General features: G+C 47.3%; 2 protein-coding genes across 2 annotated transcripts; both read left to right on the top strand.

The window, feature by feature from the left end:
* The first annotated feature begins 8,133 nt into the window (after nucleotides 1-8,133).
* Nucleotides 8,134-12,531, top strand: LOC126877324 (uncharacterized). The gene is made up of 2 exons (XM_050640133.1): nucleotides 8,134-9,256; nucleotides 9,779-12,531. Exons 1-2 carry the CDS (start codon nucleotides 8,134-8,136, stop codon nucleotides 12,529-12,531), a joined length of 3,876 nt encoding a protein of 1,291 aa, XP_050496090.1.
* Nucleotides 12,532-12,618: 87 nt separating this feature from the next.
* Nucleotides 12,619-13,653, top strand: LOC126877325 (uncharacterized). The gene has a single exon (XM_050640134.1). The coding sequence runs from the start codon at nucleotides 12,619-12,621 to the stop codon at nucleotides 13,651-13,653; it is 1,035 nt and encodes a 344-aa protein (XP_050496091.1).
* Nucleotides 13,654-25,549: the final 11,896 nt, after the last annotated feature.

The raw sequence follows: 25,549 nt of genomic DNA on the forward strand, positions 1-25,549 counted from the left end.
CAGACCCTCTTCATCTCCACAGTACATGTTCAGCTAGCCTGAGGACCCGTTATAAATCTCAAGATTTAGTTAACTAAGGTCCTTCAAACAGACAAACAGTCTTTGTCCCAACTACGAAAAGATAGGGGAAATCTATGTTTCTCACGAACGACGTTTCCTGCTAGCAACTTTCTCTCAACGTCACTTTCCCTCACTTTCCGGACGAAGGCATCTCTCCGCGAATCCGATGATCTCATGTTCTGCGACACACCCCATCATAGATTTCCTCTGCAGCATCATCACGACGGAAAGTTATTCTCTCGTGAGGTCACATCAGCGAGTTACATAGCGTCTTTACGCTCGGTGAATATTCTACTTTTTAACAAATAGTTAGTTTAGTAATACTTGTACCGTAGACAAGCAAGTTGAGTAGAACTTGGACTTTGAAAAAAAAGGGCATTTTGTTATCCCGCTGACCGCGGATTCGTTATTGAACCTAGGATCATTGTCATTGGCTTCTCGAGTATCTAATTACCACGGTTACTTGTCAAATGCTGTAATAATCCTATTTGCAGTAGTAAATATTGCATAACAAAAATGTCTAATCCAAATGAAGATTCGTTTCACGCCCCTAACCCTAGTCATAATGTGAACCCGACATATATATAACATTTATTGCCCGAGAAAATACATATTACACGTATATATTCTTAATAAAGAAAGAATTTCAGTTGGAATGTGGTTTTGGCAAAAGTACCGTTACGCGACGGTATGACGTAGCCATACAATATTTTGTGTCGGATTTACATTTTTAACATTTCAGTTAATGATTGAATTTAAGTCGCTACAAAAGTGGTACTTTTCTACAATATTGTTTTTCCTTTCTTCAGGAGAAGAATGCGAGAACGAGTGTACTCAATGTGGTATGAGCGTTTGCTGAAGTAACTAGTTTTGTTATTCGATATTACTGTACAAAAAATATCTAAAACCTATAAATTGTATATAATGGTTAAATATGTATTGAGTATGATCTCAGACACTTACATTTGAACCAATTTGGCTTTTCTGTTTAAATCAAATCGGGCAACCGTACATCAGGATCAGCTTTATTAGAAGTTTGCAGCAGAATATTTTTACTTTATTATTTAGTTGTTTGCAGTAGATTCGTGTGTTTGTTCGATTTGAAATCCGAATGTATATCTAAATAGCAAACGACTTTTTTGTGAGGAATGGATATGTTGCTATTGTATCGTAGATATCGTGTAGGCGGAATTGCTTTTTGCATCTGATATTTTGGAAATGTACGGCCCGAATAGAATTGTTTTGAATTCGCTTATATTAATTTGTGATTTCCAAATTATTTTTATTACGTGGTGTGGAAGCTCTCTTTTTCGAGCTTAAGGAAAGAAATTCAGCCAGAATGTGTTGAATGCCCTCTCTAAATCTATGAACACCGCTTCGACGCAATCACTCTCGTCTCTTGCCCAAGAGATATATGATGAATTTTGTAATTGCATGTATCGTTGAATGTTTAAATTTGAAGCCAAATTGGGTGCCCGGAATTAGGTTATTTTCAATGTATATAGTGTTATTTATCATAGATTCGGATACTTTATAAATGTTGAGTAAGAGTCTAATTCATCGGTATAGCTGACAGAATCACTGTTGCTTTTCCTTCTTTTTTTAATGCTACTGCCTTTCTTGTTTTCCAGAATGGAGAAATAATTGGCATTTAGGCAATTGTTAAATATTATGCTGCAGGAGTAGATGTGTGAAAGGTGCGTAAATATAGTTAGGTAGGTTCTTTTAAATCAATGTTACCAAATTCGATAATTTTTTTTATTGTTCATTTTTGAAGGTTAGATCTAACTTATTTTAATTTGTGGAAATGTCAGATAGAATTAAATCTGGATTGTCAATGTTACGACCGTTCGCGGAGAGACGCGGTCGCGAGGAAAACGCGTCAGCGAGAGGCGTAAATTCTCGCTACGATTCGGTGAATCGACGCCGCGAAGTAGTCGTTCCCCTGTTTCGGTTAGGATAACAGAGGTGGTTGAATGAATATGACACAGTAGTAAGTTATATTTCACCGTTTATTCCACAACTTATAACGAGGATAGTTACGCTGATGCGTATGTACGAGATGAGTGACTGATCTACGGGTGTGTATACCGGGTGGAAGGATGTTGACCGTTCGAAGGATGTAAAATCAGTACTCTTGGTAGACGATGCTGTCTCGGAGGAAAGCTAAGGATCGGGTGTGTCTAGCGCACGGGACCATCGGATTTGTTCGTGACGATTTGTGTTAGGAGAGTGAGGGAATAGGCTTCGTTTTTAATTGGTTAGACGCAGGGTCTTAACCGCCCTCGAGAGAAAGTGGTTAGTGGGAGGAAAGTTGCAGCGTACGTGACAAATACTACCTTTCCCTTTTTCGCCGTGGTAGACAATAGTCTCTAGAAATTCCTCCGAACCAGATGTTTGTTTCGTTTGAAGGACCTTTTCTAGGAAATCTGTGAAATTTATGGAAGGTCCTTGAAACTATGGAGGATACGCTGCGAGTATCCGAAGACATCTGGTTGCCATATTGCCTTCGGTGTGTGGCCTCGGCTAGGTAGAGTGTTACGCGACGTAACAGTCAACTTAGTTATGCTGATATATTCTTATGTGGCTATTTTGTGTGTGGACTGTTTCAATGCGTGCTCTTAGTATAGACGATTAGTTTATGACTTCCCAAATTAGCCTTTTTAGGCCCTTTATTTGGAGATACTCAAGGTTTCGTCTATGTAACGCGGAGCGTGCCCATGCGGTCCAGCAGTCACGTACCCCCAAGTAGACTCTGACCGTTTTTCCCATTCGGTATATGCTGAATATTTCAGTTGGAATTCAGTCGTCTTTGCCAATATCCTAAGCTTTCTCCTTATACTTTATAACCATCCAGACAATAAATGTTATTTCTCTATGTTAGTATGTTTAGTATCTCATGGTTATCGATAATGATTATATTATTGTCTTCGTCGAATTGTGTGACGGTACATGTCGGCTTTCATGAATTCCTATTTGCATCCGTTCTGATTGTGTCAGAGTATATCACTTATGTTGTGGTTTTTTGGGCGGAAGACGCAGTTAATCGATGGTGAAAGTTCTTTGGGTTTTTATTTGGATATGTTTTCCATTCTACATTTCCAGTAGTTTCTTATGAAGTTGTGGAAAGCTTTTCTAATTTCGTATTCACTCTCTTTGTTCCTCTGTTATTCTGCTCTTCTTTTTCTTCTCCAGCAACGCTAGTAATTTTTCACCGTTGCGTTTGATCTTTTATTTTAATGTACTAATTCTTTGTAGGATGATTGGTTCCCCGTGTTACTATCCTTTTTCTTGTTTTTATCTTTTGTGCTTTAGATGATTTCTATAGACATGATTTCTATAGGTAATCCGGGTACGGAATTCGATCTTTTCATGTTTTCGCTTGATTTCAATAGTACTTTTATGCACTGTACTAGTTCCACTTCGTTTAATTCTTCTGTTATCCGTTTATTCATTGGTGTTAATTCTATGCGAAAAAACATTTGCGTAATAAAAACTAGGACTTTGTTTGAATATAACAGAATTCTTTTGTCAAAATCCAGGAAAAGATACTTACTTTTGCTACGTTTATGACTCCTTTCATATACTTGCACGGTGTGGTATTTTTCGAAGCAATTGCGTGTATGCAGGGCCGGTTTAACCAAACGAGTGGCATAATAGTACATCGATTCTCTTCTTCTACCTTTGATTTTCCGATTACAACATACCACACGATCTTTACTTCCTTCTGTGTCATCTCGCCGAATGACATGTAAAAGGCCGTTTAGTCTTTCTGCTGTTCCAGAAGTTGATGAAGTATTCTTGAGGTCGGCGTCACGAAAATGCCCAATTAATTGACCCATCAAGCGACGTACGAATTGCAAATGCGTTATTTTGTTTTTATTCTTTTTCTTCTGGTTTGCGTTATATAATAAGTAAGAATTTATTGTTGATATTTCCAATCCGCAAAAAAGTAATTTTCGCCACCATTTTTGGGACTTTCGTATAAAACGGTATGTAGCTGTTTACTGGTCTGCTTTACACCGCCCATATATTCGTGGCGGGACTCGACGACGGAACTGTTTTCGATGGCTTCGCGATACAAAGCGCCATATCATAAAAGTGTAAGGCCGACATGCTTCCTACATCCTTCCGTCGAATATTTGGAAGAAGACATACGTGGCAACGGTCGCGAACGCGTAACGAACGCGTGCGTAGTGCGGATATCGAGGGGCAAGAAAAGAAATAGTCGTTCGTATTCGAGTTCCTTTCCCGACGTTCCGCGCAGCGAAATTGAAAGGGACGTTCTGAAAAAAGCAGAGTAAACTGGAGTAGCTTTGACCTGTATACCAGGTTCAAAAGGTAATTTAAACGTTTCGGTATAGTTACATGTTTAATTAAGGAACGGTTAACCGGAAAATCTTTGTAATTGAAAAGCATTGAATTCCGAGTAAAGTTGGCGAGCAGATTTCAGCTCGTTGATGGGTCTTAAACGAGGTCGAAAATTCCACTAACGGCTATCTTGGAACACTCGATGAAAAGGATCCGTGGAGTAATGATTTTCCACAAACTTTATTCGGCGTGTCCCTCGTACACGATGACGTAAAGCGACCAACCATAGTGATCAACTCAAATACGGCGGAAGAAGAGAAAGAAAAAGAAAAGTATCGTGAAGAAAAGGTAATACCATCGTAACCGTCGTAAATCGTTGGCAGTTGTCGCGTGTCGATGGTACGTTGATCGGGTCGGTTGTACGCGGAAGCTCTTTATCGACGGACTCGAAAAAACTTTCACATCCGGCGATCGCTAAGCAATTTAAGTTTAGCGGAAAATCCATTTCTCTGGCGAAGAAAAGAGTGCGAGCTAGCGGCGCGTGGATAATATTAACTAATTTATATCCCGGGATTTAATAACCTGGCGACGTTGGGCCGGAGTACAGAGGCTCTCAATTACAGTCGGAACAGCGTCGTTAATACAAAAGGAGGCTCTTACGGTCGATAGATGGCGGCCCTTATCGTTGGCTCTCTGCCACCAGCAGGTTTCAGCGACGCTGCCCCGATATATCGATACAACCCCCCATTGGGTGAAACGACAGCGGGCTGGCTGCTGTTTTTTCGCTACGGTCGGACCCGCGCTCCCTGTCGCGAAATGCTTTTGCGTCACGATGGTTTCGCGTCGGTTGTTTGCGCGCCGTTTCGTTACATTCCTGTGACTATAACGCTTGGTTACGAGTCGAAAAACGTTTCGTTTCCCGCTGATCTTTGCACGAGTACGAATTTTTCTATTTTTCGACAGTGGATTTTTTTTACAAGTTTCTATACGCGAACATTCGTTGATTTATGCAACGTCGTATACGTATTGTCGTTGCTTGCACGCTGGTTTGCTGAACAGCGTGACGTTTTTTCCATCGCTGGAATCGCACAGACGCGTAAAGCGAAGGCCACCTTGGTATTAGGTATTCTCTTTGAGAAACGTGCAAGCAGAATAGGAGAAAAACGGCACGAGACGCGTTGCAAGGCGCGCGTTGATATACTTGTACGTATAGCCAGAAGCGGAAGGAGTTTTCGCGGAGACTCGAGTTTCCAAGACTGACCGTGGCACTCGCCGCGTCTATTTCGCAGGATCGTTTTATTTTAGAAAAACCGGTCTCGCCGTTCTCTCCAGTCGGCGCCCGTAACTTTTCGTAAACTATGTTGCCAAATTGCTGGCGAAGAGATGGAAACACGGGCGGCTGGATAGCGCGGTCCACGGGTAAATTTTGTAAGAAATAAATTTATTAACAGGAGTCGGCCAGATTTCTTCCGCGCACCGATTCTGCGTCGCCAGTGCGAATTTCCGCGAAATTTTTCACGCGTGTGTATAAAAGGACGACACAGGATGAAACCGGGCCGCGTATTTCGCGTAACGTTATTTGCTCGCCGTAGGGTACTTGCAAACAAACGCGTATTTGCCCGTTCATTACATTCGTTTGGCAACAACGTTGCCGTTGCCGTTCTTCCCCCCCCCCCCCGCCATCATCAGCGCATGGTTTTTCACGTGTTTATCACTGGCGATCTACGTTCCGCGTTGATTAATTTTTCAGCAGAAATTCAGCGACCGTTCCGAGGCAGGCCGCTCGAATATTCGCTGGTTTAGCTCGGGCGAACGCCGAAGATTCGTTTCTGCCGAGCTGCAACGGCAAACAGGTCGTTAAGCCTTTAAGTTCAGGCCTCGAGTGTACAGAGCAAACTCACGGCTGTTCGCTCGCCGCGCGTTCCAATGGCAACGACGATCGGCAACGCAGCGATTAGGCATCGCGACAACGCGCGCCGAAACTTGGATCGGCCAGACCAACCACTGCGAAAGAAATTCTCTTTCCGTAGGATTCTCGAGAGGGGTCGGATTTCGATCGCAATCGCTATCCCAAATTGCGCGTCACTGGTTTACAAACGGTTCGAACGTAACAGCAGCTAGCTGTAAAATCGACGACTTGAAATCCGCTGGGGCGTCGAGGGGCATGCCTCGACGTCCCCAAAGGCTAATTAGTTTATTTTCGCACGACGGTGGGGCGATGCCCCGGTTAGCGAAACTCCCTTTCCGAATCGTTGATCAGTGTACGTAATATTATACGACGGGTTATTTACCGAGGTTACGACGCTCGCTCGATCGCAGTAGCTTCGGCGCACGCGAGCATCGCGACGCTCGGGGCTCGGGGCTCGTGGCTCGCGTGCCGCTCAAATTAATCAACAGTCAACCTTTTGATCTTTCTTCTCGCGTCCCGATGCATTCGCCGATATTAAAATCGGAAAATTTCCATTTCCATCCGCTTTCCGCGGCTCCACCAACTTTATTAATGTCTCGTGTTACAAACCGTTCGTCCGATTTGCTCTACCATCGAATCCCTCTTTCATCTATCTCTTCGAATTCGACGCTGAATTTGTATTTTCATGCGGATTACGCGGTCCAGGGAATTTTGGTCGTTCCGGTTTTTACTTATTAATTGGAATTTAGGAATGTTACGACGCCTAAAGCATCTGCTCGCCAGCCCGCGCGACCGGACAACAACCGACCTGCGTAACGGCACTTCGACCCTCAATAAACCTAAGGACCCACCATAACTTTCATTTCCCTGCATTGTTTCGCCATATGTCTTCAATCCGATTGTCTTGAAGAATTGCAAGCGAAAATATGCTCGAAACACAGTCGGTTTTAGAGGTGTCCTTGGGTTCATTAGTCGCCTTTAAAACACGGAGAAAGCGGGTATGCACCCATTAGGAAAACCCGAATAGCCCTGTAATAAAACAGGCTAGGTTTTCTCATACACACAGTCATTTACGCACCACGATGGTAGAAGACTCCCTACTCATCCCTTCGAGCAGTAGTGCAGCATGACCAATCGACACCGCGGTTCGTTACCCTCACTTTTCCTAACGAAAGTGGGACCAACGAATCCGCGTTCTTTATGCACAGGGGCACACCCACACCGAACTTTCTTCCGTATTAAACAAAAGAGCGACAAACGGTCTACCAGCTAACGCCTAACGCGACAGTCTCCCAACTAACGCCTAACGCGACGGTCTCCCAACTAACGCCTAACGCGACGGTCTACCAACTAACGCCTAACGCGGCAGTCTGCACATAGCGCGAGAGTCGCATTCTTCACGCAAATCTTTTGTAACTAAGTGCTTGGAAATATATACTTTATAATACTGTGAATCCCAGTGTTATACCAACTCAATCACCCCTCATTATCTCAAAGGAAATCAGGGGGTCGATCAATTCGTGGTGTCGATTGTTATAATCGTAACGGGGATTTACGACCCCCGTTGACGACTCTCCTCGCGAGTACGTCTCCCCGCGATTGGTCGAATTTACATGGTCCTTCGAGCCGGATCTCGTGCCACCAAAAAGTGCACTGACCAGTGACTATACAGTGTCGCGTGAGATCCAAGTTCCAACCACTTAGTCAACTGAGCAAGGGAACCGCCATCGGAGAGAAGCACCTCCGTCGCGCAGCATCTACACGAGCCCACGCCGCATCGTAACGATTAGCAACAGAATCCCAGATCAACGTCCATTTGATCAAGGTAAGGGCGTTCATTATCAAAATCAAACATGGCCCAAGCTGAATCAATCAGCACGTTACGGCGGAGACGAGGCGTCCTAGCCCGTCGACTTGCAACCATAAGGCGCGAACTCGATGAGTACGAAGCGTCTGGGAAGGCAAACAGAATCTTCCTAGCATCTTGCCGCAGCTCGTTCGATGAGCTTTGGAGGAGGATACTCGAGGTTCAAGAAGAGTTAGGTGTGGTAGATGAGGGGGAAGATGCGCGGGTAGATTCGTTATCGCAAGAGCATCGGGAGCTTGACATGCGGTTCCGAGAGCTCTTTGAGCAAATATCAGCAACAACCCCGTCGACTACAACAAGAGGTGAGACGTGCCGGAAACCAGAGCCGACCACCGTTCCAGAGGTCCGCGTGCCCCAATTCGACGGTGCCCTCGAGAATTGGACCTATTTCTACGACACGTTCACATCCATAGTGGACCTTAACGAAGGTTTGACGAATGTCCAAAAGTTCCAGCATCTACGCTCATCTATAACTGGACGGGCCGCACAGAGTATCCAGTCATTAGAACTCACAGAGGCCAACTATTCCATCGCGCTTGATACACTGAAGGACAAGTTCAATTGCCCCCTCCAAATCTGCATGCGCCATTGGAATCTGATGCGTAATTATCCGGAAATCAAAAGGGAAACTCCAGAGGCCCTAGAGGATTTGTTGGAAACCATCAGCGTAAATCTAAAGGCGCTCGAACATCTAAAGGAGCCCGTCACTTCAAACATAGCGATGATCGAATTGATCGCGTCGAAGTTGCCCGCGTCCAGCCTGCGTAAATGGCAACGCACACTGCCCCGCCAAAAGGTGCCATCCTATCAGCATCTGATAGACTTTCTCAAAACACGGGCGAACGGGACTCAATTCCTCTCTAAAGAGAAGGAATCAAAAGGGTCAACACACAAACACCGCAGTCAGCGAACAACCATACCGCATGGGCGAACCCTTGCTACAACCAGCAGAACGGTGGTGTGTCCGACCTGCAACGGACATCACGAGATCAGACACTGCAAAATATTCAAGGCCAAATCAGCGACCAAACGTTTTCAAATCGTGAAGAAGGCATCGTTGTGCATAAATTGCCTAGGCACAGGACATTCGCCGACACAGTGTACATCGGGTTCGTGTCGTATCTGCGGTCACCGACACCATACGTATCTACACCGCGAAAAAACCCAGGTAGATTCATGGTCGTCGAGCGGTCGATCTTCGAGCGGTCGATCGTCGAGCGGTCGGTCGGCAAGCGGTTGGTCGCCGAGCAGTCGGTCGTCGGACAGTCGCGCATCGAGCGGTCGGTCGTCGGGCAGTCGCGCACCGAGCGGTCGATCGTCGGGCAGTCGTTCATCACACAAGCGAGCCTCCACCGAACAATCCCCATCGGGATCATCGAAGTCGCGGTCGTCCCACAAATCGAGGCGAACATCCGATACTTCACGGAAGCATACATCTTCGGTTCCAAGAGGTACGAAAGAGCATTCCTCGTACGAGTCACGCTCAGCCCGGATCCGGAACACCACCCCAACCTCTTCATCCAAGTCCCAACCGGGGCAAAACTGACTGTCCGAGACTACGACAGCAAGGGGGATCGGACTAACAAACACATCTCCCCACACCCCTCTGCATCATGATCTGTTGGCCACAGCACAGATCAAGGTTTTGAACAAACAGGCACAACCAATCCGAGCCCGAGCCTTACTCGACACTGGGTCGAGCATGAACTTCATGACCGACAGGCTCGCGAACTCCCTCGGTATAAGGCAAAGGAGATGTGCGATCCAGATCGGAGCCCTCGACAATTTGAGCACCACGGCAAAACGTTACACCACGGCCACCATCACGTCGACGGACGGCGAGTACAAGAAGACATTGAGATTTCTTGTTATCCCGGCCATATCGATCCTCGTACCAAGCGAGCCCATCGATCCCTCGAGTCTGGGATTACCCAGAAATATTCATCTAGCCGATCCACAATTCCATTGCCCAGCCCCGATCGATGTTTTACTTAGTACCGGATCAACATTCGCGTCGCTGTGCATCGGGCAGGTCAATCTGGCACAACCAGGCGAACCTGAACTACGTCTACAAAAAACACGCTTCGGCTGGGTAATCGGGGGGAGTCCCACGTCCCAAACCGCGATAAATACGTTCCACGCAACCACAACGGCTCTGCAAGAGGACCTCGCACGGTTTTGGGAGATCGACGAGGGACAGGCCACTACTCATCTTTCGGAATCGGAACGACTATGTGAAGAACATTTCCGAAACCATGTCCGACGAACCAAGGAAGGCAGATACATCGTTGCATTACCGTTCAACGAAAAGCTTTCCTCACTAGGGTCATCGAAGGCCACTGCAATGAGCAGGCTCGCCTCTCTTCATCGCCGATTCCAACGCGACAAACAATATGAAACCGCGTATAGTGCTGTGATTCAAGAATATTTAGACTTGGGTCACATGACAAAGATCAACACGGATCACGCCACCGACCACGGATATTATTTACCACATCACGGCGTGACCAAGGAATCGAGCGACACCACCAAGCTACGGGTTGTGTTCGACGGCTCAGCTTCAAGTACCACGGGAGTGTCTCTAAACGACGCCCTTCATACGGGTCCGAAATTACAAGAAGACCTGAGGAACATCCTATTGAGATTCCGGTCATTTCAATATGTCCTTACCGGCGACATCGAGAAGATGTACCGCCAATTCCTCCTACGTCCAGAAGATCGTCCCTACCAAAAGATTCTGTGGCGTGCCGACAACGGAGAGATCGAAACTTACCGACTCAACACCGTAACGTTCGGTCTATCCGCAGCCCCGTATCTGGCCATCCGATGTCTCAAACAGTTGGCAGAGGACGAGGGACCTCGATTTCCGAGAGCAGCGCAGATCCTACGGCGAGACTTCTATGTCGACGATGCGTTGACCGGAGCCGATACGAAGGACGAAGCCCTATCAATCAGGAATGATCTCACGAGATTACTTAAGCTAGCCGGTCTAAATATCCGCAAATGGGCCTCAAACGATCGGGATCTGCTGAGAGGGCTACCTGAGGAAGACACCAAGCAGAAATTACATCTCGGTGAGTCATCCACGTTAAAAACACTCGGCGTCTTTTGGGATTCAGCCGACGATACCATACTATATTCGGTCAAGACGAACAGTGACACTTCCCGAATCACAAAGCGATCAATCAGCTCAGTCATCGCACAAATATATGATCCACTAGGATTGCTCGCGCCGGTAATCGTTCGAGCAAAAATGATTTTGCAACAAGTCTGGACATTGAAGGTAGATTGGGACGAATCCCTTCCGTCAGACGTACACACAGCATGGATCAAATACCACACCCAATTGCCGTTGTTAAATGCGGTAAGGTTCCCTCGGAAGACCATCCTAGAATCCGCAACGAAAATTGAGCTCCACGGATTCTGTGACGCTAGCGAAAGGGCATATGGGGCGTGCGTCTACGTGCGGACGACTGACCGAAAGAACAATATTTGGACTCGACTCCTCACGGCGCGGTCGAAGGTAGCGCCGCTCAAATCGCTCTCCATACCACGTCTCGAATTAAGTGGGGCACTTATTTTGACGTCCTTGATTTCGTCAATACAACAGGCCCTGACGACCAAGATATCGCGGATAGTCTACTGGACTGACTCCACCATCGTACTCCATTGGATCAGGTCTTCGCCGCACACCTTGAAAACATTTGTGGCGAATCGAGTCGCTGAGATACAGACCAAGACCAATATCTCCGACTGGCGTCATGTGCCTACCGACGATAATCCAGCCGATCTCATCTCCCGAGGCCAGACGCCCAAGGAATTCCTATGTCCGTCCATTTGGAAAAACGGGCCAAGGTGGCTCCTGCAAAGCGAAAGCTATTGGCCGGTTTGGAGCCCGATACCGGTAGTCGACCTCCCGGAGCAAAAGAAGACGATCTGTCTGAGGACGAGTGTTAACGACAACACTCTCCTCCATCGCTACTCGTCTTGGCCAAGACTAATAAGAATCGTCGCCCGGTGTCTTCGATGGAGACATAAGCAACACCGAACTGCCCATCTCACCACAGACGAACTGACCGCAGCGCACAACAGGCTAATAAAAATCTTACAATCCCAGCATTTCGCGCCTGAAATTCGGATCCTCCAAAAAAATCGAAGCGAGGACGTTGGAGGGAAACTACAGCCATTAAACCCCTTCCTCGACGAAGATGGGCTACTCCGGGTAGGAGGGCGACTAACCAACTCCGCCATACCCTTCAGCCAAAAACACCCGATCATCCTACCGAAATCCCCGGTGACAGAGCTAATTATAGAACAAGAGCACCGGAACAATCATCACACAGGGACCCAAGCTACCCTATACGCGATGAGACTGCGCTATTGACCGATCGACGGCCGTAGCCAGGTATGGCGCACTCTCAGAAGGTGCGTCCGCTGCTGCAGAGCCAACCCTCCACCAGTGGAATACTTGATGGGTGATTTGCCAGAGGCGCGTATTACCGAATCGCGGCCGTTCAGGAACGTCGGAATCGACTACTGCGGCCCATTCTACATCAAGGAGAGGAGGGACCGCAACCGACGTAAAATCAAGACGTACGCCGCCATATTCGTTTGTCTGGCGACAAAGGCGGTCCACATAGAGTTAGTCAGCGACCTAACCACCGACGCCTTCTTGGCCGCGCTACGCCGTTTCATCTCGCGGCGAGGATACTGCGCAACGATCCTCACCGACAACGGCACCAATTTCGTCGGGGCTAATCGGGAGCTGCAAGAACTCCGGACCCTATTGCAGTCCGACGACCACCAGGATAGGGTACAGAATTTTCTCGCCGACCGACAAATACAATGGCGTTTTAATCCTCCGAACTCACCACATTTTGGCGGCTTATGGGAAGCCGCAGTTAAATCGTTCAAACGCCATCTCATCCGCGTGGTCGGCACGGAGCTCCTGACCTTTGAACACCTCAACACCCTTGTGATCGAAATTGAGGCCATTCTCAATTCACGCCCACTGACTCCCATCTCATCCGATCCGAAAGATCCCCCTGTCCTCACTCCCGGTCATTTTCTAATCGGTGATACCCTAACCAGTTTACGGGAGCGTGATTTCAGGACAGTTCCATCAGGACGGCTATCCAGTTGGCAGCGCATTCACCAGATTAAGCAGCACTTCTGGAGCCGATGGTATCGAGAATACCTAAACGAGTTAACCCGCCGCAGCAAATGGGACAAGGGCAAACACAACATTCATGAAGGCACCGTAGTAATCCTCAGGGAGGACAACGTGCCCTATATGCAGTGGCCTTTGGGCCGCGTAATCATGGTCCATCCAGGAGCCGACGGAATCATCCGGACCGCTACCGTGCAGACGGCAACAAGCATCCTGGACCGCGGCGTCAAAAGACTGGTCCCCTTACCCATCCACCCAGATCCAGACGAGGCCGAACGCCCACACGGAGCGAAGGAGGTCACCAACGACACACCAGACTCCACAGCCAGAATTTGATCGGTGCCCTCTCAACGGGGGGAGGATGTTACGACGCCTAAAACATCTGCTCGCCAGCCCGCGCGACCGGACAACAACCGACCTGCGTAACGGCACTTCGACCCTCAATAAACCTAAGGACCCACCATAACTTTCATTTCCCTGCATTGTTTCGCCATATGTCTTCAATCCGATTGTCTTGAAGAATTGCAAGCCAAAATATGCTCGAAACACAGTCGGTTTTAGAGGTGTCCTTGGGTTTATTAGTCGCCTTTAAAACGCGGAGAAAGCGGGTATGCACCCATTAGGAAAACCCGAATAGCCCTGTAATAAAACAGGCTAGGTTTTCTCATACACACAGTCATTTACGCACCACGATGGTAGAAGACTCCCTACTCATCCCTTCGAGCAGTAGTGCAGCATGACCAATCGACACCGCGGTTCGTTACCCTCACTTTTCCTAACGAAAGTGGGACCAACGAATCCGCGTTCTTTATGCACAGGGGCACACCCACACCGAACTTTCTTCCGTATTAAACAAAAGAGCGACAAACGGTCTACCAGCTAACGCCTAACGCGACAGTCTCCCAACTAACGCCTAACGCGACGGTCTCCCAACTAACGCCTAACGCGACGGTCTACCAACTAACGCCTAACGCGGCAGTCTGCACATAGCGCGAGAGTCGCATTCTTCACGCAAATCTTTTGTAACTAAGTGCTTGGAAATATATACTTTATAATACTGTGAATCCCAGTGTTATACCAACTCAATCACCCCTCATTTTCTCAAAGGAAATCAGGGGATCGATCAATTCGTGGTGTCGATTGTTATAATCGTAACGGGGATTTACGACCCCCGTTGACGACTCTCCTCGCGAGTACGTCTCCCCGCGATTGGTCGAATTTACAAGGAATTTCAAAGTTATCGTAGACATCTAGAGACGGGTTGTTCGGAGGTCTCAAAGTTTCCAAAGAGAACGAAATTCGGTCAATCTAACTGCTCGGGTTACGTCGTTTGAATTAAAAAAAAAATCTGCACGTTCGATTTCCAGATAAATAAAATTTTTTGAATGCGATTCGCAGCGCGAAATTCGAGCAGCGGCTATTCGATACGACAATTGCACGATATAGAAGGGGTTTCTATCGCGCGCAATGCTTGCGTAGAATCTCGACGATAGGTACGCGGTATTTGTCGACTAACTATAAATATCGAACAGTTCGACTGGCTGCGCGAAGTAGCGAGTTTCCACGCGCGAGCAATAACGTTTACAATATATTTCACGTAACGGCAAATAGCGCTAATTGTACGCCAGCGTTTTGCCACAGCGATCGTGCGATAGTCAGTGGTACGCACGGCTCGTTCGTATTCACAATCGTGAAACTTAAATTCGGATCGCGCGAATGGCGAATCGAAACAGATTGAATGCCAGATTTCGGGGGGGAAAACGATCGATCGGAGGGTATTCTGACTAATTCTCGGACTAATTCTCCGACTGATTCTCGAACGATGCCGCTCGAACGTGGACGAACCGCGTTAATGGACGATCTAATTTGCAGTTATCTGTTAATCGGTTTAAAACGCTCTATATTTAACCGGGCATTCCATTATACTTGGCTGTTTCATTCGCTAATTTATCATTTCATCTCGGCTCAGCCGGCTCATCGTCGTTCCATCAGTCGCGTCGATCGAGCGAGCGGAATTTAAATTACCCGTATAATCCTCGAGCGGTATCGCGGCTCGTTAAAATTACACCGACAGATTTATTTGCCGCGCGTTTGGCGGATGGCATGCCGATCGACCCAGCGCGCTCGCATAATTCCAAATTCGAACATCTTGTCGCGTTTTCCACGTTACGTTGAGTCGTCGAGTACGTTACGTCGTGAAATTTGAAATGCGTGGAACGCGCGTATCGCGCGTCCACGTAAGATTTGTGTTTGCCAATCGTAGCCGAACTCGACAGCAAACGCGGCGCTTCGGCGAGAGAAGAAGGGAAAAGAGGATAAAAGGAGAAGAGCGGAAAGAAGAAAATGAAAAAGAAGGGGAGCAAAACGGTGGACGGTTGGGAAATAACAGGCGGCAGAAGCGTGGTCGGCGTCGATCGTCGAGGGTAAAGCGCGAACGGGCTGTCATATTCGCAACAAAGGGCGAAAGTCAAAGTGGATCTCGGTGCGGGGCGGCGCAGCTAAGCGTTCGGATCTGAAAGCACGTTCCAGCCTTTTGATCGCCAGGCTATTTTCTTCCGTGCGGCCTCTTTCATCGTTCCACGCTACGGATTTTCAGCTGAATTTACGCCTGACATCAGCGGTTTCCTCGTTGGTTACTAGTTGGAGTCGCCTGATAGACGAGTAGGTGCGAGGGAGCGACCGGCAATTAACTTAGCAGTCGATTCTAGCCAGTTTCGAAGTTTCGTAACCCGGCACGTTGGATCCGGTCAATCTGTTAGATCCGTGGCAGCCGAGCCGTGGGGCAGACAGGAACGAAAGGCACGTCGACGGGGCTCTCCAGTAATTTCACCGATACGTTCGACCGTCGCGCGATTAAAATCCTCTCGGAGCCCGCCATACAGTTTCTGCTAGTGGCACGAGTGGCCAACTTTACGAGGGGATAACGCTACGTGATACGAAATCGCACGGCCGAAGCTTGCCGTATCCATTCCTTTTCTATTCCGCCCGTTCTGCCTTCTGCTCCCGATCTCCCGCTAATTCGCCTTGTTTCATCGGCCGTCTCCAGCGTGGATCGAGGGACATCGGTCCTTAAACTTTTCCCCACGCTGGACAAGGTTTTCTCCTTGATAAGTACCGATTCGTTTCTACTTCGTTCCGATGTTAGCGAAACGGCTCGTTCGTTCCAATAGCAATATTATTGAGCAGTAAAATTCTTCTGCGTGTAAAAGCGGATAAAACAATTTCCCCTAGTATTTGTTTGCAAATAACAGTTTTTAGCATTTCGTTAATAAATATTTCTTGGCAACAGCATCGTATGAAATATATTAGGTTGTCCGAAAAATGTCTTTTTTCGCAAACGTCGTTTTTACAATAAAGCACCTCCGTACAAACGTGAAACCAAGTCTGTGAAATGTCTCGGTGTTTATCTCAATAGAACAAAATGGATCGTACGTAATGCGACAAAACGATATAAAGCAAATAACATTGTGCGTCTATTATTTCCTCATAAACAGAAAGAAACTTTTCGGATATCAATCAAACAACTCGTATAGCGTATCTCTTTGAAGAAAACTTGCAAAGGATCGGTTTAACGTCTTAGGTACGATTGAATTTTGTGCGGGGACGTTCCTTCGTAGGGCAGGGTTTGACGCGAACTACGCGTAAACGATACTGCACCGCAATATGTGGCGGATAATGCTGTTCTCTACGCAAGCACATTGGATAATTAAATGTTAATTTTTCTTAAAGGTACGATACATATACGTGAACTTTAATAATTTACTTTAATTATTAATAATACAATTGAGTGTGATATATTTTAAAGCAGGGCAAAGCACATACACCCACGTCACAATTTTCACATTCAAGCGAGCTAGTGCTTTTCAAATTGTTTTTCGTTTTCTATTTTCTAGCGACATTTTTAGGTTAAAAATTGTAAAATATTGTTAGGATGCGGATCGGAATATTAAAAAGAGCATCTAATAATGATATATTTATTTTAACGGAAAGCAATAATTGATATCTGACACTAGTGTATCAAAAATAGACTATATATTTTGCCTGTATGTATTGATAACACTGTTATAAAATATTGCGAGGACAAGAAAAGCGTGAAAAAAGACAAACGAAAACGTGCGTTTAGCTTAAACGGTGACCGAGTACCTCTCCAAGGTCGGTGCTGCTGATATTTAAAGGGGTCCTCTCTAAGGTCGGTGCAGCTGATATATAAAGGGGGTTCTCTCCAAGGTCGGTGCTGCTGATATTTAAAGGGGTCCTCTCTAAGGTCGGTGCAGCTGATATATAAAGGGGATCCTCTCCAAGGTCGGTGCTGCTGGTATATAAAGGGGGGTCCGATTCCCGGCGGAGCCAGCACCATCCGACATAGACACGTAAACTAGGCAGATCAGTATAGTCGAACATTAACATTCGAAATTTTTTCCAAATCTAGTATACCATGGAGATTTTACAAAAGACAAACGATCGGTTCCGAGAAGGAGTTCCCGTCCGGGTGGTTCGAGTCGAGTCACTTACCACCATGTGGGTTCGTTTGGCTGGATGGCCGAAGATAACCCAAACACTCAATTTGAAGATGATGGAACATCCCGTGGAGTACTTGCCGAAGGCGAAAAGTTTAAGAACAGGCATGCTAGTCGCCGTGCTAGTAGATTTTAAGGAATCTAGCGCTTGGGAAAGAGCCATCCTTTTACAAAGGACCATGACTGGCTACATCGTCTTTCTAATCGATTGGGGGTTAGAGAGCGAGCAATGTCTCGATTCAATACGGCTGCTGCCCCGTAATTTGGCAAAAATGGCACCGTGGGCTAGAAAAATCGTTCTGCCAGGTGTACGAGAACAACCGATCCAAGGGAAGAGACATCGAGTGGCCCAATTCACCATGTTGAGACGGACAGGGAGCCTAGTCAACATCGATCCTTCTCCAGGAGAAGCAATAACTGCAAGGTTGCTGCTGGACCGAGAGCCGGGAGAATCCGCAAGAGATATGGCAGCATACTGGCTGGAGTTGGGATACCTCGATCCCGAATAATCGCTACTATTGCCAGACACTTTTTTTCTAAGTATAATAATTCTTGTATGTATGGTTTTGTATGTATGGTTGTATGTACAGTTTTATGTGGATATTTGTATTTTTTTTATATATATTACTACTGAATTGTATATTCTTAGTCAAGTTTGGTTTTGTATGTCTGGTTTTGTATGTATGGTTTCGTATGTATGATTGTATGTACAGTTTTATGTGGATATTTGTATTTTTCTATATATATTAGTACTGAATTGTATATTCTTAGTCAAGACTGTAGGTGAATAAATACTAATGAAAGCATAAAAACTTGTTAACTCTCTCTTATCCTTCCTCCTCATTCACACAAGTCCTACAATACTAAATTTAATGTTCAGCTGTACGAATTGCAAGGTACATAATAAAAAAAATAGAATAAAAAGTAAAATAAAATAAAAAAAGGAATAAAAGAAATAAAATAAAATAAAATAAAAAAAAGTTAAATTTAAGATATCTTTTAAACTAATCATTTTGCAAATCAAGTACTTGTATACTCCTCTGTAGAGAATCAAAAACTACGGACCGGATCGTCCATCCAGAAAACGAGAAACCCGAGGAAAAGGAATTGCCCGTGTTGGTGTTAGGTCGCGTCCTCGTCGCTTCGCTTATCGTTGGACACACGCTGATCGAACAACGACGCCTTTTCACGGATCCCTCGTGTTTTTCCTCCCTTTTGGTTTCGTGACCCACGGAGAAAGACGCCGAGCAACGCGAATCTCGACGCGTGGCATAACGTTGTTTCGTCGGCCCGGCCTTTGACGCTGGTCGCGGAAGCGAATCGATACCTCGTCGATCGACGCGTGGTGGCGATACGCGTTGCTCTCGTCCCCCTGAGACGCGCAATTAAGAACGACGATCGAAGAACGACGGAGTATCGACGGACGAGGGGGCGGATGAATTCGTTGGATATCGTGGAGCCGGCGATTATCGCTGCCCGATTAATAACTGCGACCCTCTTCTCCGGATTTCGTAGGTTACGACGTTTAGTCGCGATATTAACGTACCTCCAAAGATTACAGGCGTAAGCCTGCTTCGATCGCTTTATCGCGAATCTTCTTACGATCTCCATCGACCGCACCCCTGCGATATTTAATCGCACGGGGGACGAGGATCGTACGAGTGCTCCTCTTTCCCTTACTTCATGACCGATCTCCCTTGAGCGATACTCGACGTCGTTGGAGTCAAGTACCTTCGGCTTTGTATCAAAGTCGGCCTTCGCGTCGGTCCGTGTCGCGGCATTTTCCACTCTGAAGGGATTCTTCGTTTCACATCGTCACGTCCTACGAAGCGTTATATGGTCGTAAGAACGACGAAACCAAGATCCAACCTTTTTATACTTATTCGTATCTAGATCTCGAGTCGGTTATTAATCGTCCGGCGGCACACAGCGCTGTTATCTCCGAATCGAGAGAGCAACGTCGAAAGAAACGGCGCAGCCGGCCGTTCTCACTTTACTCGCTCGCTCCAAGAATCCCGTGGCTCTCTTTTTCGTCCGCGGTCACCCTTTGTCCGTGAATTGGCATTAAGCCGCACCCCGATCTGTGCGCAGATCGTTTTCCACTGCGAACACTGTAAAGGGCAATTGTACGTCGAGTCGTACGCGGTAGCCTTTATCCCGCGGGTTACATTATCGCAGCCCGTGGTTTCCGTATACTCGCCCTATAGCGAGCCGCGTTAATTCCAATTTATTCGCCCTTTCGAAACGTTGCTCGAAACTTGATCCGTCTTACGTTCGCCAGTCCGTATCCTCGATACGAGAGATCGATCGACGTATTCCACGTATTCGTCTCTTTTAAGCCGCCAAAGTAGCCCCGCCAAAGTAGCGCCAAAGCCCCGATCCCTTATCATTTAATGTATATCCTATGTTTTATCGTTCTTGCATTGTTTTGTTCCTCGACGTTGCACTAATCGGAGCAGGTGCAAAGTGTTGGATAATCGATTCGAGACAATGGGATCTCGAGCGACAGGCGTCGTAAACCCAAGGACAACCATGCCCGGACAGTGTTACGGTTACGAGCGCGAAGTCTTTTAATCGTCTTTCGCTCGTAATATGGGATCGTACGCGCGTATTACGCCGATCCCGACACCGATCTCGATCGATCGCGAGATCGCCAAATTAACGCTTAAAGCGACCTTCCAATCGCTACGTTCGGATCGCGTCGTCGGCGCAGATACCGCAGTCGAGGTTGACTCCTCCTCCTTCGCTCGGCTCGTCGTTTCTTGCTGGATCGCGAGAGAAAAGGGCTGATATCCTCTGAAACGCGCGACGCGAAATCGAGTTGGACCTCGTCGCGTTCTACGTATATCGACGATCCGTCAGAGAAGAACATCGGGAATCCTCGATCGCACTCTCTCGAGCCGTCAAGCCACTCACACCCGCTTTTCGCTCGACGCGCTACCCAGAGAAAAAAACGAAAATAGAGGTAACCGATCGAGCGCGTTTGCGCTTACGCCAACGAGGAGAACGAACGAATAAATTAACGTTTCGAAGACAACTGGACGAAGACAATGGAACGAAGAGAGTCATCGGGATGTTTGAAACGCTGCGAGGATCTCTGAACTATTTCGCTTCTAACGAGTGAAAGGAAAGGAGAAGAAGCTTGCGCGCTAACTAGACGAGAGAAACAATTGGAACTTTCACGCTAAATAGGAAACGATTTTGCCTAGAATCGCAAACGAACATCGTTTCGATCCTTTAACGGGGGTTGTATCGATCGCGCGACCTGACACCTGCGATTTCAATGGCGAGAAACGAGAAGAGTTGGCGCAACTGCTCCACGAAATTTTCATAATTCTCGTTTCCAGCGTCTAGATACGCGCGACGGTGCACAACGAAGCGTGCAGGAAGAGAGCCGACAGACGGAATCGCGCCCCCCTTCCGTTTCGAAATACAGCGGGGGCGGTAGAAACGTAACAGCGAGGCAGAAACTGTCGACGAACTCGCGAAAGATCGCATCTGAGTTTTTCGACGAGCGACGCCTCTCTCTCTCTCTTTCTTTCTCTTCGCTTGGATTTTACGATGCGCCCGCGCCCGCTTCTCTCTGTCTATCGAGAGAAGCGAGGGCAGAGAGACCGCGCTAAGTCACCTGTAATTTCCGGCCGAGAAGTAGCGGGTGGCGCCGTCCATCTTCCGCGAACGGCTTCTTAAGTCTTCTTGACCGTGGCGAGACTTTTCGGACCGCTGGTTGCTTATTTACGATGACTATCGAACTCGTTAACGCTCCGAGCACACCGTACACGCCACTCGAATTCCAAATGGCCGCTCTCCGCGGAGCAAGTTAAGCTTCATCGAGCCCGATTGAACTTTGTAGTCGCTCGTGCTCGTCTTTCGTAGCCTGTCTCTCGCATTGGGTAAATACCGCCCTTGCGATCTCTTTCCTTCTCCCGTGTACGCGGCTACGCGATAAATTTGATATTTCGTAGTAGAGCAGCGCCGATCGCGAACAGTAGCGAAGCTTTATCGCTTGCGAATGAACATCGTCTAATATTTCGGCGTAATACGGTGGCAAGATTTTTCGGCTTATGCGTTCGTAGTGGCGCTAATATTCGACGGAAGAAGGAGATGAGACGGATCTAGCACTTGCCAGCTTATTCGACCAATTCGAATCGTATCCGACAAAGGAGATGACCATCGCAATCGACTCCCCGAAAGATACGCAGATGGGAGAAGGCCGAACCCAGTTCTTTACGTTCTTTCGTCTTTAAACGAAAGTTGTCTGAAAGTGATTAGGTTTCTCGTCGTTTAAAGATTCGAGACCCCTCGCTAGAAAAACGAATTGAACGCGAATGACACCGTTCGAAAGATTCGTCTTTACGAGGCAAGAAACGCCTGGCGTCGGTTTACAAAGATATCGAACTGGGTCAATTATCGTCGGTGTGTCCAGAGGAGCGAAGGTATTTACCGGGCGAGCTGGGTCGATCGCTCGGTTCAATAAAATTGTCGTTAAGGGAGAGATAGCAAGGTGTAGGCGAGTCGGTGACGTGGCACATAGCCAGTCGGTGTGTTACTACGAAATTACGAAGCAATTTCGCAGGAAATATATTGGGAAATGATTTCGACGCCGACATCGAAAGTATCTATTACACGACTAACGTTACCGTTACACGAGACCAAGCTTGTACGGATTATAACGAAGAGGTTGATGTCGCGTTGAGCCTGTATCGTCGGACACCTGCCACGAGCAGATTGACGTAAGCAGGCCAACGTCGATTATAGGAGATTTTATTATCGGCGGTCACACAGATTTTCCTACGAATCGTCGGTCTCGTATTTGCGATTTCGTAGGTATCCTGCCGAGGAGGACAGCCAATTTAAGGACAAGCATATTGGATTCGAATCGAGGCGAGAATTCGTTCGGCCCGAATTTGCTTCGAATTTGCTTCGAATTTGCTTCGAATTCGCTTCGACGATGATTTTCTATCAAATTATTCGTGTCGTTCGTATTCGAGTTCCTTTCCCGACGTTCCGCGCAGCGAAATTGAAAGGGACGATCTGAAAAAAGCAGAGTAAACTGGAGTAGCTTTGACCTGTATACCAGGTCCAAAAAGTAATTTAAACGTTTCGGTATAGTTACATGTTTAATTAAGGAACGGTTAACCGGAAAATCTTTGTAATTGAAAAGCATTGAATTCCGAGTAAAGTTGGCGAGCAGATTTCAGCTCGTTGATGGGTCTTAAACGAGGTCGAAAATTCCACTAACGGCTATCTTGGAACACTCGATGAAAAGGATCCGTGGAGTAATGATTTTCCACAAACTTTATTCGGCGTGTCCCTCGTACACGATGACGTAAAGCGACCAACCATAGTGATCAACTCAAATACGGCGGAAGAAGAGAAAGAAAAAGAAAAGTATCGTGAAGAAAAGGTAATACCATCGTAACCGTCGTAAATCGTTGGCAGTTGTCGCGTGTCGATGGTACGTTGATCGGGTCGGTTGTACGCGAAAGCTCTTTATCGACGAACTCGATAAAACTTTCACATCCGGCGATCGCTAAGCAATTTAAGTTTAGCGGAAAATCCATTTCTCTGGCGAAGAAAAGAGTGCGAGCTAGCGGCGCGTGGATAATATTAACTAATTTATATCCCGGGATTTAATAACCTGGCGACGTTGGGCCGGAGTACAGAGGCTCTCAATTACAGTCGGAACAGCGTCGTTAATACAAAAGGAGGCTCTTACGGTCGATAGATGGCGGCCCTTATCGTTGGCTCTCTGCCATCAGCAGGTTTCAGCGACGCTGCCTCGACATATCGATACAATCCCCCATTGGGTGAAACGACAGCGGGCTGGCTGCTGGTTTTTCGCTACGGTCGGACCCGCGCTCCCTGTCGCGAAATGCTTTTGCGTCACGATGGTTTCGCGTCGGTTGTTTGCGCGCCGTTTCGTTACATTCCTATGACTATAATGCTTGGTTACGAGTCGAAAATCGTTTCGTTTCCCGCTGATCTTTGCACGAGTACGAATTTTTCTATTTTTCGACAGTGGATTTTTTTTACAAGTTTCTATACGCGAACATTCGTTGATTTATGCAACGTCGTATACGTATTGTCGTTGCTTGCACGCTGGTTTGCTGAACAGCGTGACGTTTTTTCCATCGCTGGAATCGCACAGACGCGTAAAGCGAAGGCCACCTTGGTATTAGGTATTCTCTTTGAGAAACGTGCAAGCAGAATAGGAGAAAAACGGCACGAGACGCGTTGCAAGGCGCGCGTTGATATACTTGTACGTATAGCCAGAAGCGGAAGGAGTTTTCGCGGAGACTCGAGTTTCCAAGACTGACCGTGGCACTCGCCGCGTCTATTTCGCAGGATCGTTTTATTTTAGAAAAACCGGTCTCGCCGTTCTCTCCAGTCGGCGCCCGTAACTTTTCGTAAACTATGTTGCCAAATTGCTGGCGAAGAGATGGAAACACGGGCGGCTGGATAGCGCGGTCCACGGGTAAATTTTGTAAGAAATAAATTTATTAACAGGAGTCGGCCAGATTTCTTCCGCGCACCGATTCTGCGTCGCCAGTGCGAATTTCCGCGAAATTTTTCACGCGTGTGTATAAAAGGACGACACAGGATGAAACCGGGCCGCGTATTTCGCGTAACGTTATTTGCTCGCCGTAGGGTACTTGCAAACAAACGCGTATTTGCCCGTTCATTACATTCGTTTGGCAACAACGTTGCCGTTGCCGTTCTTCCCCCCCCCCCCCCCCCGCCATCATCAGCGCATGGTTTTTCACGTGTTTATCACTGGCGATCTACGTTCCGCGTTGATTAATTTTTCAGCAGAAATTCAGCGACCGTTCCGAGGCAGGCCGCTCGAATATTCGCTGGTTTAGCTCGGGCGAACGCCGAAGATTCGTTTCTGCCGAGCTGCAACGGCAAACAGGTCGTTAAGCCTTTAAGTTCAGGCCTTGAGTGTACAGAGCAAACTCACGGCTGTTCGCTCGCCGCGCGTTCCAATGGCAACGACGATCGGCAACGCAGCGATTGGGCATCGCGACAACGCGCGCCGAAACTTGGATCGGCCAGACCAACCACTGCGAAAGAAATTCTCTTTCCGTAGGATTCTCGAGAGGGGTCGGATTTCGATCGCAATCGCTATCCCAAATTGCGCGTCACTGGTTTACAAACGGTTCGAACGTAACAGCAGCTAGCTGTAAAATCGACGACTTGAAATCCGCTGGGGCGTCGAGGGGCATGCCTCGACGTCCCCAAAGGCTAATTAGTTTATTTTCGCACGACGGTGGGGCGATGCCCCGGTTAGCGAAACTCCCTTTCCGAATCGTTGATCAGTGTACGTAATATTATACGACGGGTTATTTACCGAGGTTACGACGCTCGCTCGATCGCAGTAGCTTCGGCGCACGCGAGCATCGCGACGCTCGGGGCTCGGGGCTCGTGGCTCGCGTGCCGCTCAAATTAATCAACAGTCAACCTTTTGATCTTTCTTCTCGCGTCCCGATGCATTCGCCGATATTAAAATCGGAAAATTTCCATTTCCATCCGCTTTCCGCGGCTCCACCAACTTTATTAATGTCTCGTGTTACAAACCGTTCGTCCGATTTGCTCTACCATCGAATCCCTCTTTCATCTATCTCTTCGAATTCGACGCTGAATTTGTATTTTCATGCGGATTACGCGGTCCAGGGAATTTTGGTCGTTCCGGTTTTTACTTATTAATTGGA

The sequence above is a fragment of the Bombus huntii genome, unplaced genomic scaffold (assembly GCF_024542735.1).
Source record: "Bombus huntii isolate Logan2020A unplaced genomic scaffold, iyBomHunt1.1 ctg00000145.1, whole genome shotgun sequence".
NCBI lineage: Eukaryota > Metazoa > Arthropoda > Insecta > Hymenoptera > Apidae > Bombus > Bombus huntii.

Bases quoted from the DNA above. Each gene is read 5' to 3' on its own strand.
- LOC126877324 (XM_050640133.1), top strand. From the start codon at position 8,134: ATGGCCCAAGCTGAATCAATCAGCACGTTACGGCGGAGACGAGGCGTC. The intron at 9,257-9,778 runs GTTCGTGTCGTA...TGTTGGCCACAG, and splicing joins GCCGACACAGTGTACATCGG to CACAGATCAAGGTTTTGAAC.
- LOC126877325 (XM_050640134.1), top strand. From the start codon at position 12,619: ATGGGTGATTTGCCAGAGGCGCGTATTACCGAATCGCGGCCGTTCAGG.